Source organism: Podarcis cretensis (genome assembly GCF_951804945.1).
Source record: "Podarcis cretensis genome assembly, chromosome: 15".
Classification (NCBI taxonomy): domain Eukaryota; kingdom Metazoa; phylum Chordata; class Lepidosauria; order Squamata; family Lacertidae; genus Podarcis; species Podarcis cretensis.
In genome coordinates this window covers 41,203,116-41,223,866 of record NC_137185.1, presented here as the reverse complement: position 1 = coordinate 41,223,866, position 20,751 = coordinate 41,203,116, and the positions used below count along the sequence as shown (strand labels likewise).

The 20,751-nt window shown below is 41.6% G+C and overlaps 1 protein-coding gene across 1 annotated transcript in view; it reads left to right on the top strand.

Moving 5' to 3' along the window:
* Positions 1-7,003: 7,003 nt before the first annotated feature.
* LOC307204597 (uncharacterized protein) overlaps positions 7,004-20,751 on the top strand; it is a gene marked incomplete at its 3' end in the record, with an annotated part of 145,103 nt that continues 131,355 nt past the window's right edge. The window contains exon 1 of the mRNA XM_079956201.1: positions 7,004-7,177. Coding sequence (XP_079812327.1) covers positions 7,085-7,177 — 93 coding nt within the window. The 5' untranslated portion in view covers positions 7,004-7,084. The remainder of the gene's footprint in view (positions 7,178-20,751) is intronic.

Sequence of the window (20,751 nt, the reverse complement as noted above, 5' to 3'; positions counted from 1 at the left end):
GGTTCAATCCCTGGTATCTCCAAGTAGGAATTGTAATGTTAGCTGCCTGAAACCCTGAAGAACTGCTGTGTTGATGTAGACAATACTGAAGTAGATGGACCAATGGTGTGACTCAATGCGAGCCAAGTTCCTATGTTCCCAAGAGCCAGGGCACGTAAATATAGGCCAAAATAGATCAATGGCACATTCATCCAAATGATTGGTGTGCCTTCTGTTTCTTCTAAGTATGGCTGAGAATAAAATTAGCCACTTTCAATCCACTACACAGATATACAATCTGGATACGAGACTGTACATTTGCTGGAGCTTGACAAGTGAATTGCTGTGGCAGTATTCACTGCCTTGACCAGCATTTTCTTCCACATCAGAGACAAAAACGAATGTATAGCTTGCTTTTTACATTTAAAAAGTTGGCAAATAGGAAGATGCTATACAGATGGTACCATACACCGGTGAAATTGGCCAAAATGTATAGATTAAAGGATAAGAAATGCTGGAAATGTGGTGAGGTGGAGGGTGACCTCTACCATATGTGGTGGACACGTAAAAAGGCGAAAGGCTTTTGGGAATCAATCTACAATGAGCTCAAAAAAATATTTAAATATACCTTTCCCAAAAGACCTGAAGCCTTTTTGCTGGGAATGATGGGTAAAGAAATCAAAAAAGAAGACAGGACGATATTTCTTTATGCCACCACGGCAGCAAGAATTATGTGGGCACAATACTGGAAAGTGGAAACCATTCCCAGCATAAATGATTGGCAGATTAAAATGGTAAACTATGCTGAACTTGATAGACTAACAGGCAGAATACGAGATCAAGATGAACAGAAATTCCAGAAAAATTGGAGTAAATATTGGAATTATATTGGAACAAATTCATAAAGTGAACTGGCGGGGTTAGAACAATTCTATCAGCGAGTGAATTTAAGACTTAAAGATTAAAAATCAAGTACGTAACAGAGGAAAATATTTGATACTTACCAAAAGGGTGGAAGGGAGTCTAGGGCTCGGTTGAGCCCAAAACATTGTGGTTTGTTTTTGTTTTTGTTTTTTCCTTTTTTTTCTCTTTTTTCTTTTTTTTTTCTTTCTTTTTTTCCTTTTTGACGATTTCATTTTACTTTATTCTTCTTTATATATAGTTGGGAGAAAGGAAATGTTAGCCTATGTACCCATACTGATATGACCTTTTGTGTATTTTTCCTTTTGAGGTATATCTGTTTATGCAAAACTTTAATAAAAATGTATTTAAAAATAAATAAATAAAAAGTTGGCAAATATTCACAGGGCACTCAATGTGCTCTTCTATTTGGGTGAGAACCATGCAATACACAGAGATAAGACATTCTTCCAGAACTCCATTTATCAAAAGAATGTGCTCAGTTTTTGGACCCTCTTCCCTCAAGTATCTCGTCACATTTCCACCCACCTTAGGAAAGTTTCACACCAGAGGTATTTAGAAAATACTAGATTATTAGGCAATGGAAGTAGTAGCACATTTGATTTGCATGCAAGAGGTTTCATGTTTGATCCTCAGCATCTCCAGGTATGGCTGGACAAACTCCTGCCTGAAACCCTGGAGAGCTTCTGTCGGTCAGAAGCTAGATGAACCATTGGTCTGACTAAGTATAAGGCAGCTTCCTATCTCCCATGTGTACCTGTTTGTCCTTTATTATAACAGGTGTTACAGTAACAAAAGAATATTCCAGGAGATCAGACATGAGAAAAGGCCTTTATACAAATTTACTTCAAAACATGATGTTTACATAATAACAAGATATGCCCCAAGAGCATAGAACATATAGAAAAACCACATACAATAGATTTTTCAGAAGCTTACTGAAAATTCTAAGGAGCTTATTGTTTCCTTAAAAGTATTACCCAATACTTCTGAGCTGTTACCATGGAGAAGAGGAGAAACTAGGAGATTTCCTGACTGTCAGGGAGTTCTCCTGTTAGGAGGGATCCAACCCTCATTTGTTTGTTGCATAGCTGTCAACTTACAGATTTGAAAATAAGGGACCAGCAGCCAAAATAAGGGACCTGCAGCCTCACCTGTTCCAGGCACTCCAGTCTTCCTGTCCTCCTGCAGTGTGGTCAAACTCATGCTGGGTAGCTTCGAGAACACTGTCCAACAAACTTTGTAACCAGAGGTTCAACTGAATAGAATCTGAATCACATGCACCACAAGGCCTATGCAGCCTCAACTTAAGATGGCTCCCCAGCCTGGCTTGGCACTGCAAAGTTTGCAGCAGCACGTGCAACAAAATGGCATCCAGCATTCAAAAACCCCCTCAGCTTGCATTAACTAACCACACACAAGGCATGCAAGCTCCACCCCCCAGTCGTTCTTAGACTTCTTATTGGGTGAGCAACATAGCCAAGCAACACAGTTGGAGCCTCCCTCCTCCCTGGCCGGCAGGGAGGGAGGGAGAGGAGCTGCTTCCTTTGAAAGTTAAGGGACATCATTTAAGGGACATTTAAGGGACATCCATCAATAAGGGACAGCAGCGGGACATGGCGCTGGAATAAGGGACTGTCCCTTCAAATAAGGGACACTTGACAGCTATGGGTTGTTGTTTCTTTTGTTGTTGTTGTTTTAAAGAGATTTCCCAATTGCACTAATTCTTATCAGACAAATGAGTGTAAAGCATGCTTTGCTCCTTGCTTACAATTAGGGGCATTTTCTCCATACAGGTTAGTAGTTCTTATCTGCTATGCAGTAACTGAGAGGACAATCCAGTGGCCTTTGCACTTATTTAAATACCAACTTAGAAAATATTATTACTGCCTCTCAAACCCAAGGCTTCTCCAGTTTATACAAAGGTTGCCTGTTAAGCACAACTCAGCTGGTGGCTTAAACTGGCCCATTTTTAAAATTATTATTATTGAACAAATTATCAATCCATTTAATCAATTACAATATTTTCCCCCTCCCCCCATCCCTCCACAACAGCGGCAAGAGTCTTGATTGCACAAGGATGGAAGAATGAGGAAATCCCAATGAAAGAACAATGGCAAGAAAAATTGATGAACTATGCAGAGTTGGCTAAATTGACATACAAATTGCGGGACAAGGACAACTGCAACTTTAAGAAAGAATGGGAGCTTTTTACAAATTATCTAAAAAGACAACAAAATAAACTGGATTCCTTGGCAGGTTTTGAATAAATATCCACAAATTTATTAGGTGAACATATGATAGACAAAACAAAGATATGTATAATTTTATAATATGCAGAGAATGATATGTGTAAAGAAATCAGAGCTGAGGGAGCTGAGGGAAGTCTTTAGTGGGAGGGAAATTGGCCCATTTTTAACCGGCAGTCAATAGGGCCTGCTCTGAAGGCTTTCAGGACTGACTGCTGTCAGCTTGCAAAGGAAACAGGACAAGTCCTGACACCATGCTGTTCTTCTTTGGGTGGTTGTAGGCTCAGAGGTGAGGGGCATATGTATGGGCTAAAAAAGAAATGAATGTGGGAGATTTTGCAGTCAAACACCACTGCATGATTGCTAGTTTGTATTTGAAAGGGTTAAGGACCACAGAGTAGGGTCAGTGAGCTCATGCCCCATCACTCCCAGTGAGGGAGGAAGTGATGTATTTCTTCTCGTCTCTTCCTTTCCTCATTCTCTTCTTTGTGGTTTGAGCCATGGAGGGAGTATGTGCTTCACTATAGCTCCCAGCTTCAAACGTGTCTGAAGCTACATTGCTGTATACCTGCTAAAGAATATTTTGCCTGCATTTTCTATCCTTGCAGCATAGGACAATGTGTGACTGAGACCTTAAATCCGTAAGTAAAGTATATATTTAATTTACTTCAGTGTGCAGTCTATTCACTGCAAACAGGGGTAGAAGGAGGTCAGCTGCTACATGCAAGTGATGCACAATAAAGAAAAGTTTAACAGCCTATATTCTACACTTCACTAAACTGCTTAACAATGATATTTAAATTCTGCTATGGGCTGTCTCTTGTCTGAGAGTCTGTAAAACCCCACACTTTTCCTTGTTCATGGGTCTATAGAGGAGTAAATATAATTAATATATTCTCTTCCAATTCCCATCAAAGAAAGCAGGACCACACACACCAGTTCCTGATTAAAAACATCCATGCACAGACCTTGGCTTGTGCTTCTCTAGCCAGCAAAGAGCTTCGCGAACTCTAGCAGCTACATTTATCCTTTGCCTTTGAATGTTTTCCTGCTCAGCACTTCAGCCCTGGTTCTGATAAGTTCTTACAGTGATGATTTAGTTCTAGGATCAAAACAATTTCATGCTGCATTTTCATTCTTTCAGTCATAAAAAATAAATAATGCCAACTGTACCTTACTTGTTAATCAGCCAGTCTTCTTCTGAACTCATTTGTCATGTTCCTAATTTTTAAAGAAGATAGAGCTAGTCTTCTTCTGAGTGGAACTCCTTATTGGTGCCACAAGGATCTTTAGGTAAAGTTCGAATATTGTTTTATGACTCTGAAACTCTGACTTGACTAATAATGAAGTGAAAAGGCAGAGAGAGAAAAACCAATGGGACTGAATCAAATTTAAGATGAGAATAAATCAATATCATCTTTGCCTGCTACATTCAACATTCTGCTACAGGAACAACGGTAAGACAGACTCAATAGCAAGCTGTTCACAGCTAGAGACTTGCAAGATATAGGAAAGCACAAAACTGCATGATAAGAATTCTTAAGCAAGAGTTCAAAGGCCTCTTGGACAAAGACGAATGTTTTCCTCTAATCCATGATACTCTGATATGGCATTTTAGCACACATGCTATAATGGTGATGTTTGATTCCAACTTGAGTATGCAAAGATGGCAGAGACTGGGACAGTTAGTATGCTCAAACACCCTTCCACATACGGCCAGAGCAGAACTTCAGAAACACCTGAATAATAGCATAATTGTGGAGGTTTCTGACCCTAGAAGGCATCTGAAGATTTAGTTAGCTTATACAGTTTGTGAAACAACACATTTTGGTTCGTCATAACCTTCCTTAGGGCATAAGATTAAAGTTGATGTGTCAAAGCAACTAAACTGTTTTAGGGAATTTTATTGTTTCAAGGACTATTACTTACTGCTGTTGGTAAAGCACTTAAAGCTTTGGCTTCTTACAGATCAAAGAAAGCAATAGCTGCAAGTGGGTAACAGAAGTGTCCATCAATTGGATGTCTGTTTTTCCCTGTGCTGTCTCACCCTAATGCAAGAATCAGCAAGCTTTTTCAGGAGGGGGCGGGTCCACTATTCCTCAGACCTTGTGGGGAACCGGACTATATTTTGAAGAGGGAAAAAAAATGAATTCCTATGCCCCACAAATAACTCAGAGATGCATTTTAAATAAAAGGACACATTCTACTCATGTAAAAACACCAGGCAGGCCCCACAAATAACCCTGAGATGCATTTTAAATAAAAGGGCACATTCTACTCATGTGAAAACATGCTGATTCCTGGACTGTTTGTGGGCTGGATTTAAAAGGCGGTTGGGCTGGATCCGACCCCCAGCCCTTAGTTTGCCTACCCATGCCCTAATGTGTATCAGTGCATTAATTATGGGGAAAAGAATAAACATACCCTTTACGAAATTCACATGCAATTTAGCTAAACCATACCCCCAAAACTTTAATAAAAGCTGTAGCTAAGACATACATCACAAAAGCTGCTCTTCAGAAATCTGAGCAATGGTGTATATACTTTGTAAAAAAAATTTGAATAAATTATATATGCAATTGGGGCGGTGTGGGGGGGGGGGAGTTTATACATGTCACTGTTACTACTTCCCTACTATTCCTATTAGTACTGCTGCCTCTACTTAGAATACCAGACTGGTGAAAAATATAATATCTGCATTCTTTTCTGTTTTTTCTGCTTCTGATAAGTTGCAGCTTCTTTTCAGCCTTAAAATACAAGAGGCTTTAAAAATAAGAAGCTAAGCACATTGCTGCTTTCACAGAGCACCTAGCCACATTAATCCAAATGTTTATTATGAGGCATCCACCACTGCTATAATTGTTGATGGCTGATTTCTTGAGAAATGCAGTGCTGTGCCAACTGGTTGCTTCTGAGCGTATTTGTAAACTGTTACTAATGGTGGAGTATACTTCAATTAATGTTTACATAGGAGAACAGACTTAAAGGAAATCTAGTTGTTCTCTGGCACTGTGAGCAGCTGGAAAACACCTTCAGAAACTTTAAAAAATATATACACCTGTCCCTAAGTCTACCTCTTACCTCCATATTTGCATGTGGAGGTCCCCAAGCCACCCCTCAAAATAATTCACACATCACACATAATTTTAGTTTAAGGTTTTTGGCATAAAATTTTGGGCCACAACTTTATTAAAATTACAAATTCTGTGAGCGGTTGCTTAGGCATTGGTTATGCCTATCTGTCCCCCCGCCTGGGACAGAACTGACATTCCGAACTCCATCGGAAGCCAGTGAAGGGAAAGACAATGTTGGGGATCAGTTGAGCTGAGCGTCAGTCCCTCACCGCTCACCCCATCTGCTCCCCAAGGCTTGCCGGCCCTGGTCCCATTTCAGGGATTGGACAAAATCGTGGCAAGCCCCAGGATTCCTTTAAGGGAATTCCCTTCAGCACCATTGGAGGGGCAGGCACAGCCTATCCTGACCCTTCCTCCACCAATTTTTATAACAAATGCCTAACCGCAACCTTACAAGTTGTGACGCATTGCTAAGTAGTAGGCAAAAACCAGATGGCACCAGCCAATCAGCCAAATGGCAAAATTCCTACTAGGCCCCTGCCCCAATGGCAGACGACCCCATGACAGGCAAAGCAAGGTCAACCGGAACACAGGGCGGGCGGGCGGGCGGGCGATCCGATGCACTCAGCGAAAGAGAAAGGAAAAGGCTAATTGCTCCAATATTTAAAACCTTTGGTCCCACCCACCCAAATTGCAACATACAATTTGCCCCAGCAACCCGGTCAACCAATCGTTGCTTCAGGCACTAACTATTTAACCCGCCTGGCAACAGAGGTTTGGCCTGGTAGACCCCACTGCAACCCGTGTTCTCATTTAGGGGAGAACACGATTTATGATTCTTTATGAAGCAGTTAGCATTCCATGAAAAGAGAAAGGAGAGGTAATACCCAGTTTTGCCAGCAGAAGAATGCAGATGATGGAAACGAGGAAGGCAGGGGAAAAGGAGAATCTGAGGTGAGAAAAATTATTCAAATGCCCATTTAAACTCTCAGAGTGGAACTCTTCCCAAAGCTTCATTCTGCCTGACTCATTTTTATAAGTCATCTGGGCATGTGGCAAAGTCTGTTTGCTCAGATATGGGTACAAGGGAGCAAAAGATAGAGGGGCTGCTCCACATTTAGAAAGCAAATTAAATATATGTTGCTTGACAAGACACTTAATAAGGGGTGTCGGGACTACATATGCAGAATGTATAAACCGTGGTAATTAAGCTTTAGTGGAGACAATTTAGGCTGTCAGTCTAAATGCTTATGACATTCCCTTTCCTAATTTTGTCTGCCTTTGCAGTGTGAATCAGTCTATTTAAATTAGTTTATGCAACAAAACAAAACATTTTTTTTCTAAGCAGGATAATCCAGGTATCTTCTAGAGCAGAAACACAAAAGCACACTTTTTGGTGTGCAATGCAAAAGACAGTTATTCCTGCAAAGTACATGAGGAATTGCGATAACGGGATTGTGTGTGTGTTCAAATAAAATCCTCTAGAGACAGTTATGAAGTTTTGCAATATTTCTGGATCCCTTTGCTTGTATATTCCTAGTATTTAAATGCTGGCAAAAAGCCCTGCCAAAGCAGCTCACATAAGCATTTATAATCTTAAAATACAAATAAAACAATCTCATAACTACAAGACTATAAACAGCAGTGTGCTCTTATTTGTGTGTTTGTATAACCTTGTATAGCAATTCTGATCAAACAGATTAAAACACCCACTTCAAACAATTAAATACCCAGCTCAGCAACTTATTGAAATGGAAAAATCTTTGAAGTCCTGTTTTAAAAGCTAATAAAGATGGGGGCAAGATGTATATGCCTTGGGAGAGAATTCCACATATGTGGGGCCACCACTGAACTGGTTCTGTCTTTACTGTCCATCAGTCTAAAATATCTTAATGGTGGACTCATGAGCAGGGCCCCTGCAGCCAATATTAAAGCCCAGGTGGGTTTGTATGAGTGCAGGTAGTAACTGTGATATAATAAAGCAGTAACATGGGGAAGCAGAGCAGTGATGGTTTTCTTCCTCCTATGTTGAGGGAATGATGATGTCACATGCTGGAGTGGCATTTACTATTTGCTAGTGTTCTCAAAGCTACCAATACGAGTTTGACCAAACTGCGGGAGGCAGTGGAAGACTGGAGTGCCTGGCGTGCTCTGGTCCAGGGGGTCACGAAGAGTCGGACACGACTAAACGACTAAACAACAACAAAAGTGATGTAAACTTGGGTGGAGAAGGGCTGGCCATATTCTTCCTCATTTTGGTGATATGTATAGCATTTCTGTTAAAAGTATAGCAGTAATTCCTAAATTTGCATCTATCTTTATAAATATAAACCCTTATAAACATGGTATTCACAAATTTTATGCCCAGTTAAAAGTATAGCAGTAATTCCTAAATTTGCATCTATCTTTATAAATATAAACCCTTATAAACATGGCATTCACAAATTTTATGCACATTTCTTTTTTTCATGTGGTGTAGTGGTTAAGAGCGGCAGACTCGTAATCTGGGGAACCGGGTTCGCATCTCCGCTCCTCCACATGCAGCTGCTGGTTGACCTTGGGCCAGTCACACTTCTTTGAAGTCTCTCAGTCTCACTCACCTCACAGAGTGTTTGTTGTTGGGGAGGAAGGGAAAGGAGAATGTTAGCTGCTTTGAGGCTCCTTAGGGTAGTGATAAAGCGGGATATCAAATCCAAACTCTTCTCTTCTTATCAAAATTTTAAAATTATAAGAGAAGAAGGAAAAATACAGATGGAAAAGTAACAAAGTAAAGAAAGAGAGAAGGTTCTGTGGAGGGTGGTACTGGACATTATGCAGCTTCAATACAGACATGTATCAACAGAAGGCTAATGCCCAGATCAAGGGAAGTAATAGTCCCACTCTATTCTGCCTTGGCCAGACCACACCTGGAATCCTGTGTCCAATTCTGGGCACCATAATTTAAGAAGGATATTGACAAGCTGGAACGTGGTCAGAGGAGGGCAACCAAGATGGTCTAGGGTCTAGAAACCAAGCTTTATGAGAAGTACTTGAAAGAGCTGGGTGTGTTTAGCCTGGAAAAGAGGAGACTGAAAGGAGATATGATCGCCACCTTCAAATATCTGAAAGACTGTCACATGGAATCACAGAATCTTAAAGTTGGAAGGGAACCATGGGTCATATAGTCCAGCCCCCTGCAACGCAGAAATCTCAGCTAAAGAATCCATGACAGATGGCCATCCAACCTCTGTTTAAAAACCTCCAAGAAAGGAGGTTTGAGTCCTACCCTCCAGAGTAGGAGAAAACAAGCATGTTCCCTCCTCCATGTGACAACGGTCTCCCTTGGGAGGTGGTGGACTCTCCTTCCTCGGCAGTTTTTAAGCAGAGATTGAATGGCCATCTGTCATGGATGCTTTAGCCGAAATTCCTACATTGAAGGGGGCTGGTCTAGATGACGCTTCCAACTCTACAGTTCTGTTATTCTATAGAACATAAGTACAGCTGATTATTTTTGAGGTGTACTTTTGTTGTTTTTTAGTCGTTTAGTGGTGTCCGACTCTTCATGACCCCATGGACCAGAGCACGCCAGAAAAGCAAATACTGCAATTATTACCAGTATGTTGAGGTGGATCAGATAAATTGTTAATCTTAATCCCCTGGTTTTCTTATCATGTGTGCACTTTATGTACTGTACAGTCCAGTTCAAGCCCTTTTGGCCCCTCCTGGGAGCATCAGGGGTTTTAGCGAATGCAGACCCACTGAAATTAGTAGATGTGGCGAACTTAGATCCATTAATTTAAATGGATCTACTCTAAGTAGAAACCCATTCTGCTCTTTTTTGTGATGCAGTTTCTCTACTTTAGTGATGCAGTTCATTCATTTGCAGTTGTCAGAACATAGACCTGTGGTCTACAAACCGCTTATTCCCTTTGCATGGCGTTCACGCTCCTGTATAAAAATTAAAGGTGGCTTTCAAAATGTACCATGCAGAAAACAGCTTTGCAAAGCATAAGAAATACATGCTGAGCAGGCAATTATAAGCTTTCTCCCAGAAATGAGAATTTTAACTGCAAGTAAATGACTTGAAAGATAACAGGCTCAGTGAGCATAATGGCTTTTAGGCAGATGGGGGATAATGCTTCCCTTAAAAAAAGAAGCTTGTACAATAACTATAATATTTTACTCTTCTATGACACTTTCATCTTTATTTCGCAAACAACGTTTATTGGTAAGCCAGTATTTCTTTCTAATCAGATCTTTTGGCAACTGCGTATGCTCTGTGTTTTGTGAAAAGCAGCTGCATTTTGGAGCAAATGAATTTTGATAGCTTAGAATATGATGGTGCATCTTGGAACAGTTATATGAATGCATATAATCTGCATTTTTCTCTTTTGTGGTCCCCCACACCCCCCCCCCCCTTTCAGCATCTCCTATGAGCAGCAATGGAATGCTGGTCATGCTCAGCCTTACAGTGGCTGGTCCATTACAATTTGCTGACCTGTTTCCACTAGTCTTTTGTTAGTGTTAGAACTGTTTCTCTCCTGAGTGGAAGATCCCGAGACAAAGGGGTGGAAACAGAGGGTGATACCTGGCGCATTGCCAGGACAGGTTCAGCTGCAGGTCAGCACAGAGACTCAGAGACAGGTAATAAATTTAATTCTTTGTTCAAGAAAACAGCATGCAAGCAGAGACTGCCCCCCCAGGTGTCAGGACTGACAATCTGCATCTCCTACTTCCTCCTTATGTCTCCTCCCCGGCTGGATGTCTCCCAGGCATAGCTTAAGGCCTTAAGGGGCCACCTGTGCCCTTTATTCTGCTACACACAAGGCTCTTCATGACCTTGGAGACAAAGGGGGAGGGGAACATACTACAGTAGAAAATGCAAGCTCCATGGATGCTTCTGACACCTTGGCCCCTCCTTCACGGCTTCATATGCAGAGTCTGAATTGCTTCCTGAATCTGGCACCTCTCTCTCACTCAAGCCTGTTGCTTCTTCAGCATCCAATCATTCTTTATCCTCAGATCTTTTCTCAGGGTTCCACCACCACTCCCCTAGCTCTAAGCCTTCCTCTTCTGGGGAACCTCCCATCACTCCTTGTCATCCAGCCAGTCCCTGACACACATCAGGAGACAGAGCCTGGTAGGATAGGAAAAGAACATATAAGGTTGGTTAGCCAACATGGTCCCGCCAAATGTTGATGGACCGGACCACAATTCCCATCCTCCCTGAGTCTTAGCCATGCCAGCTGGGGCTGATGGGAGTTGGAGTCCAGCAACATCTGGAAGGTACCATGTTGGCTATCCCTATTATAAGGTGTCCACTTACACATTGCCAAAAGAGAGGAATCATTACCAAAACAGAGGATACAGATTTGCATAAAGCTTATGTATGCTTTTTATGCACACATAATATGTGTGATGCTCAGTCTGCTATATAGTTGCAAATCTATATGAATTTCTCCTAACATACACATTTTTGTATGCTATGCCAATACATTCTTAACCCTCGTGTATGCACTTTTGTAAATGTTCCTTAGCTGGAGAAATGCACAATGAGGTATGGATTTGAAAGGATGGCTGTGTTTTTGTTTGTGTATTGTTTCAGAAAGTGTGAATTAGGCAGGTTTGCTTTTAAATGCAAATTGAAATGAGTTTCTCTTCATTCCTAATCTTGGCTGCTGATTTGTTATATTTTGTAGTTAAAATTAATGTTTTCGACAAGTTTGTAGTCTGAAAAGAGCAACAAGAAGTTGGACGTTCTGTGGGCAGTGATAAGGCTACTGTGGCCTGTATAGCCAGCATGGTACAATGGTTACAACCCCAGATTTGGGCTGCAGATATAGACACACTTAACTGAGATTGTCATTGAATTCAGTGGTGTTTACTGCTGAGTAGACCTTTTTAGGATTGAAGTCTTAGAGCAGCAGTGCTTGAATTAAGCTGACAATAGAGGGGGTGTTAGAACCTCTGCCTTGCGCACCCTGAGCTATCAGTGTTGCCGTTCTGTTTACACAACAACACTTCTCCTCCCTCTCCCCTTCCCTGCATTCCCCTTTGCACCTTCAAAATCTGCTCCAGAGAATTGGAGAACCCCAGAGCAGTTTTCTGGGGACATAGAAAGGCACCGTTTTACGTTCCAGCCTGTATTTGTCACATACAGCACTGTTTCTGTTCACCTGCAGTTCATCTTCTTCCAAAAACTACATCATTCATCATTCACCATGGAAAAATAACTTTCACAATTTGTGTGATTAATTGCATAAGTTATGTACATTATATTGTCATTATATTATCCCACCCCATTCATTTCAATGCAAAGGAAACATAATGCTGGGGGGGGGGGGGAAATCAATTGTGCGTCATTTGCAGACTAAAAACAACAACTGTATTAGCGGGATTGGTTTCCTTTCCAAACACGGGACAAATACGTGAACATTGGCAATTTCTGTGCATGTTTATTTTCATCAGGATTCTCCAACATCCCTAGTTTGTTTACTTTATCTACTATAGAAGAATGTGGGGAGAGAACAATTTGTTTCAATGATGAGATCTGTGGCATTTTTAAATGGTAATTTCTATTTTGGTACATATTGCTTAATATATTATCTTGAAAAATAATATATACAAACCCCCACTAGCCCACTTAGCTAATTAAAAACAGGACTCATCATCCTAATTAGATCTGTTTTGATGTTTTAGCATTTTTTCCCATGGAACATTTCCCTCTTCCTCTCTTTCCCAAGTCACATTGCTCCCATGGATTCTCATTATTCACAATTAGATATTGGAATATGTGTGTTTCATAAAGAGGAGCAAGCAAAGCCCTTGCAAAACATGAAGCACATTTGGAAAAATGGGAACTTGATTGGTTATTTAGTTCCTATACTGCTTAATACATTTAAAAGTATCTCTGAGCAACGTATAGAAAACTGAAGCAACAACAGACAACTTAAAATACCACAAAACACAGCTATAGATAAAAAAATGCTACATTAGTACAGATTTACTGATATATAAAAATCAATATCAATTCCTCAATATCAATCAAATCAATATCAATATCAATTCTGACATATCCTCCCTCTCAACCTCCAGGTTCTCACACCTGGTGCAAACAAACTCTCAGCTCACTCACCAAAGTCTCACTATGATAAGAGTTCTTGGAAACATCATCCTTGTTTCTCACCCTGGACTTGCTATTTTATGGGCAGGTCCAAGGGGGGTGGCACTTCCTCAGGCTGCCCATAGGTATGTCCCATTCCACACAGGTATGTCCCATTCCAGGTACAGTAGGTTGGCTGAGTTTCCCAGGCTGTTCAAAGAACGCGAACAACCCTCTGTCCTGTCCTGGCTGGTGTGGTGATAGGACAGGGATGGGAGCATCTGACCCACCTTAGCAATAACTGGAGGGCCAAAGGCTCCCCACATCTGAATAAAGCAGAGTTTTAATGTCCTTAAATTAGTTTTCTGGTAGCTGTGGAAAGGGTAGGAATTTCCCAGTGTAGGAATTTGTGGAGGGTTGTGAAGAAACAGCTCAGTTGGTTAGAGGCTGGTGCTGAAAATGCAAAAGTTGCAGCTGCATATTCCTGCATTTCAGGAATGACAAGATGATCCCAAGGGTCCCTTGCAATGCTACAATTGTATGATTCTATGATACCTCTCTCTAAGATAAAACTGCATTGGAAGAGGAAATCACAATACTTTTGAAAGGTGCTGGCTTGGATCCAATGGTGGTGTTGTGCAAGGTGAAAGAAAGAGAAGTGAGGGTGCCCAGTTTAACTAGTTGCCCCTTCTCCCTACATACAAACTATGCAATTCTGTAGAGTCCCCACCCCTGGGGCAGTAGCTGTTGGAAGAGGGAGGAGCAGGGTCCTGTAGAAGGATGTGGGTAGTAAGAAACCCCTGTTATGAACCAAGTTGTGTGTTAGAGAGGGAGAGGGAGCGAACAAACAATTACCAGGATGGTCTATGCTTCACACTTGAAACACAGTGTTTATTCTCAGTACATTGAAATACATTATGACTTGACAGAAAAGAGGGGGCGGGGTGAAGCAAATTACTTTGCCTTTTAAATCAGGAGAAGAGGAAGCTTTGGAATGGTTGAATACTTGGCAAACCACTGGCAGTGCAAACTTCAAGACAATTAAGGACTTGGGCTGAAGCTGATTTATGACTATGAGTCGCAGTATTTCAGTAAACCATTGTCCAGGACAGAGTGCAAGTACTGTACCATCCCTGGCTATGATTTATGGCATTATGCTAGTATCATTGGTCCAGGATAATTGCACCAGTGCATTCCTACCTAATCAAAACTTTGGTCACTCAGCATTTTTCATATTGACTGGCTAGCAGCAACTATATATGATCTTAGCCCTACACAGAGATGCCAGAGTTCAACCCTTAGACCTGTAGCGTGCAAAACATGTGCCTTATTGTTCAACTGCAGCCATTTCCTCATAGGGTGATGCTACCGTACTAAATGTATTGAACCGTACTACTGTATTAAATGCAGCCATCATTACTGGATGCAGCATGGTGGATGTGCCTATTTATTTAAATGCATGGCTTGCATCTAAACCCATTGACAGAAGGCTTATCAGTAACTGCCAGCTGCAACAGTTAAATAGAGTTCCCATGTTCATGGGCAAAATACATTCGAATGGTGGTGGAATGAAAGAATTATCAGGTTGGGGACAGTTGACCATGTACCACTTTTGAACTTTACAGAGCAAAAGACAAGCAGGGTCAGGTGCCTGCAAAATTATCTTTGTAAGAAATAATATATCATGTTTTAATGCCCCAAGCATTTTTTTAAAAAAATGATTTTTACCTTTCACTATAAAGTTTTCAAACCAAACACAATATTGAAAACATCCATGAAGTCTTTGTGCATGAGGTGGGGTGCTGCCACTACACTGCCCTCTTGGTTGCCATGATGCTGCCACCCTCTAGGACTGGAATGGGGAAGAGCACGCTGGTTTGGCTTGGGCATGGGCATACAAGTCAGCCCCCAACCCAGTGCTTTTGCCCCCTTGACATCGCACTGCCCCACCCCACCCTGGCCCCAACAAGTGGCAGCACTGCCACACCAGGAGGGTGACACAGCAGCACCTTACCCCGAGCATTGCAACTGTTCCTTTGTTAGAAGCATAAAACTGGACAAGGTAGACAAGCCTTCTTCATCCTGGTGTCATCCAGATGTTTTGGACTACAACCCTCATCATCCCTTACCATTGGCAATGTTGGCTATGACTGATGAAATGTAGTCCAATAAAAACTGGAGGGCACCAGGTTGGGGAAGGCTGAGGTAGATCTTGATCTCATGTACTTTTGAGTGTACCGAGTGAACACACTTTATGCCAAGAAATACTTCTGTGTGGCAATGACCACAAAGAACATTTCCAATTTGCTTTGCTCCATTACATCAGGGAGAAGACTCTGTGGACGTCAACAGTGGCTGGAATTTTCCAGCATCTTCATAAATAACTGCAGAGCCTCCATTTTTGGATATATCAACAGAGATCTTTCTATTTGTCAATCCAAATGTAGTCCAGTGACAAGTTAAAGCATCGGATGATGTACAGCTTGGGGGGGGGGAACTCTCATCTGAAAAATGTAAGCTTCTCAAAGTGATTTTTATGTGTGTGTGCCAAGATGATTTACTTAAAATTTCTTGTCATCTGAATTGGTCACGCCACTTAGCAAATCATCTCCAGATCCAAGTAATGAATAAAAGGTCTCTCATGTTTCATTTTGCTGAATCAATACTTATTGCCATTGTTTCAATTAAGGAGGTTGATTGCAGTAAGCTCACGGCAGACAACAAGATGCCATTGTGATCCATCAAAGGAAGTGATTCACTAACCTTGAGGGAAGGAGGAACTAAAAATAGCATTGCCTACAATCCTTTTCTTCTACACACGGCTTCCTTGCAACTTCCAGTAATCAGAATCTTGTTGAAAATAAATTTTATCTGACCACAGAGCAAACAGCCATAGATGTTTCCAGTTATTTACATCACTGAGCCAGCATTGCCATTGGAGGCTAAGGATGGAAGTAGAATCCATTGAACTGGGGTTCAATGAAGTAGAATCTCTCAAGCTTTACTGCCCAGACCGTGGTATGGCTTGCGCTGGGTTGAACCTTCAGTGATAATTTTGGACCATTCAGGAGCAAATCGCAAGGGGTTAGCAAGCTTGTTCAGGAGGGGGACAGTCCATTGTCCCTCAAACCTTGTGGTGGGCCGGACTATATTTTTTTGGGGGAAATGAACGAATTCCTATGCCCCACAAATAACCCAGAGATGCATTTTAAATAAAAGCACACATTCTACTCATGTAAAAACACACTGACTCCTGGACCATTCGCGGGCTGGATTTAGAAGGCAGTTGGGCCAGATCCGGCCCCCAGGCCTTAGTTTGCCTACCCATGGGTTGAACTATGCAGTAGATGACCATTGGGATCACTTCTAAGTCTACAGTTCTATGAGTCAGCTCAGCCCAGTATACAGCCTGTCAACACTTCCTGGAACTCTGAAAACAACTACCAGAAAGGCAGATGAAAAACCTGGACATACCGCTAACAGCTATGCTTGAAGATGATGCTTAGTAACAGGTCTTCATTGTGTGGGGAAAATCAGTTGTCCTGTGCAGACAAGATGAAATGGGTGGATCAGCTCATGGCTGAGGGAATGAGATTTGGCCTCATGGTCCCCCCTTTGTGTCCTAATCAGGGGGAACTTTCATGTACCTAGGATTGCTCTACATGGGGATACCTACAGGTGCAACAGTGACTATCCACATATTTCATGTGGTCTGCACAGGGCAATTTGTTCTGTAAGTTTTCAGATGTTTGATGATAGCCATAGGTATATTAGGAATGAGAATTTATATCCTGACTTAGGGGTCATGAGAGAGGTTGAATAAGTTGGCTGAGGCTACCTCTAGTTTGCTTTCCCTGTACATAAAACTCAAATAACAATTCTTCTGCATACGTGATCTATGACTAACGGAACCTTAAGACATAAATCATTTTAATGGGATTTCCTATGTTAAACCAAACTGGAATTCTCTAGTGCAAAATGCTCTCTCTCGGATTAGTCAGTTACAACTGGCTCAACAAAGATGTTCAAACCCTTCAAGAGACAGTAATGTGTGGTGGGGAAGATATGCTCCATTTACTTTTCAGAGCTTGCGTAGAGCTCATCATAGTCTGCATATAAAGGACCACTTTTGCCACCAGTTGACTGGGTTTATGCCAAAGGTAGGGATTCTCAGGTCAGGTGGGTCAAATGCACCTCCAAGCCTTTGTCCCCCAGGACTCTCCTCAGCCACACCTCTCACCATCTCTTCTATGCGCCCTCCTCATGTGTTTCTCCCTGGCTGGAATGTATCCTTGAACTCTGATGATGCTTCTTACTTGCCTGGATGGAGAACAGAGAGGGGTATAAACAGGGCAAGGCCAAGACACTTTGGCACCTGAGGTGGACCCCATAATGGTACCCCCTCCCTACCAGGGAAGAAGGAATGAGGGAATCTCTTCATCAGAAACAAGGGGGAAAGAAAGCGCTACATTGGGATCTGCTGCCCCTGTGGATCCTGCTGCCTGAGGCAGTTGCCTCATCTTGCCTCATGGGTGGGCCAGACCTGGGCATATGAAAATGTGTGCAGACACCTGCTTACTGTAAAATTTACACACACACACATTTTTGCATCTAGCCCAGCCCACTACTGACATGTGGTCCTCAGAAGAGAATGTGGCTCTCAAGCTAAAAATTGTCCCCCGTCTTTAATTTGGACATTCCAATAAGATATGGAGCTCCTCCTCATTACATTTCCTGATGTCTCTGGCCTGCCTTCAGCCCCCTTCCTATAAGTAAACTTGCATAACATGATATATTCCAGTTCATTTGTAAATCTAAAACAGCTGCAGATGAAATCTGAGATGCAGTGTTAATTGATCTCGAAATGATCAATATTCCCATTTGAATTGAAGCATTCCTTCTCAGTTAAATTTAAATCTATTGATTTAAATTTTTTATAGTTAGCTTTTCAAATTATTTCCCCCTACAGCAACTTACATTAAAAAGGCCACACTCAGTGTGGTCTTCCAGTGGACAGGCAATTGTATCCCACCACCCTGCTGAGAACCTGAGGGCCCTGCCCCTGCCTCTCTGCACTGGGCCCAGGATGGGACCTAACAGGCTTCATAAAGACTGCGGCTGCTGCTTCTCAGCAGAGTGCTTCTTCTTCTTTTAAATTGTTTTTAAATTGTTTTTAAAATGTCTGTGTGTGTGTGTGTGTGTGTGTGTGTTTTAACAGTTTTTAACCTACATTCTATGCCCTTTAAAAATGTGGTGGGGGGTTGTTGGGCTGTTTTTGATTTTGTTTTGATTGTGTGCTTTGTGTTCTGATTTTATCATGTGAACTGCCCTGAAACCTGTGGTATAGGGCAGTATATAAATTCTATTATTATTATTATTATTATTATTATTATTATTATTATTATTATACCTATTTTCTAGATGGTGATCAGCCATAGACATTATGTAACACTACAAGATGCACAGACTTTGTTTAGTTAAGCAAGACAAAAATGGGAATAGCCGGATATCATCAGATTTTTTCTAAAATTTAACTTTTCAACAAATGTTGCCAGCTAATTCCAGAGAATGGTCAATGAGCTCCCTCTAGTGCAAGATGAATGGCTAGCACCCAGATTTCCTTATTGTCATTTTAAACAGTTCATAGAATGATAAACTCATAGAATTGTAGAGTTGGAAGGGACCCTGAGGGTCATCTAGTCCAACCCCAAGCAATGCAGAAATCCTGCCCACAGACATGCCTGGGTGAGTTTGAACTACCAAACATGTTTAACAGCTAGACTCACATTTTATGTTCTGCATTATAACTTTATTGCATGCTTATTTTTATCATTGCTCTCCTTCAATAAAGGTTTTTTTTCCTCCTCCTCCTCCTGAATTCTAATTTCTGGAACACTGATGTTTTTAGTGCAAATTAGTGCAAATTAGTATAAATCAATGGGAAGTCATAGGTCCTACCCTGAAGGCTTAGAATCAAAAATTGTGGTGGGGAACCTCCAGTCTGCAGGGCTAATTAGACATGACAACCCTCCGCATTGGATCCGCTGCAAGGTTTTGCCCAAGCCATGCCCACTGTCAATCATGAAATAATGGATGACATTGGGGTGGGGCAAGGAAAAACATGAGTCCCTGACCAAAAGGAAAAAGAAAAGAACACAAGAAGTACCAACAGTGGAAGATTGGCAGATGAGGATGATGGACTTTTCGGAGCTGGCCGACCTGACTGGAAGAGTCCGCAACCAGAAGGAGGAGGAGTACCAGGAAGAATGGATGAAATTTAAAGACTATTTAGTTAAATATGTTAAGATAACTTAATTGGAAAAGCTTGCAAATATTAGATAGGCTTAGGATTTAAATATGTAAGGATAGGATTTAAGATGTTTAAAGATAAATTAGAAAGAATGAAAGATGTTAAGTGGCCAAGTTAATTTTTTGAGAGATTTGATTTTGGAAAACCGTTAAAATGATATATAATGAAATTCAACCAAAGGGATTTGAGGAAGTCACTTAAATAATGTTACCAAGATTCAAATAGGATGTATGTATGCTTGTTTGCTTGTTTTAAAATTTTTGGAAAATTAATAAAAAAAATTGGAAGAAAGAAAAGAAAAGAAAAGAAAAGAAGAGAAGAGAAGAGAAGAGAAGAGAAAAGAAAAGAAAAGGCAATCTGCTGGTAGCTGGTGCCTGCAAAATGCTGCAGCTTTGCCCATGCAGCTTGATTTCGAACTGTGCAGGCTACATCAAAATAACTATGTCAAAATGCCCAGTGGGTGTTGGGGGACTCTTAGCATTTGGAAATGGTCCCCCAGGCCTAAATCAACCTGAGGGAAGTCAAGTGGAGCTAGATGTAGGACCAGTGGATGGGAACATCATTTCTGGAGCACTGAAGGGGAGGGCTAGCGCATGCATGCCATTCCCCCCCATAATGCACTTTGTCCTCCTTTTGAATGCACACAGAAGGCTGTTCTAGGGGAGAAATCAGTATGTTTGAAAGCTACTTTATTAGTGGAGCTGGCCTTGTTGAAAACCTTTGCACTCATACTCAGGGAAGGTGGCAGGGGGCATGAGAGTTGTGCATCAGAAGCACTGAGTCTTGCAGGAGTGCCAACTTGAATAAAATATTGTGGGGGGCCCAGGTAAGCCCTGCCCTGCACAATCTATCACATGATGCAGTGCACACACACCATTTGAATGGGAATGCCCATCAACTTTGTGGGGGCTCAGCCTCCTCAAATATTTTATTGTGGGGGCTGAAGCTCCCACAGCCTGTAGAAGTTGGCTCCTATGGGGTCTTGGTAGTGCACCCAGAGATTCCCCTTCCATGTTTGCCCACACATGTTATATGAACACCCAAACTAGGATACACAGAGAGATGTGAGTTTGGTGAGAAGAGACTGTCTTGGCATTCTAATTCCCTCAAAGAATGAGAATGACGTGACAGACAGCA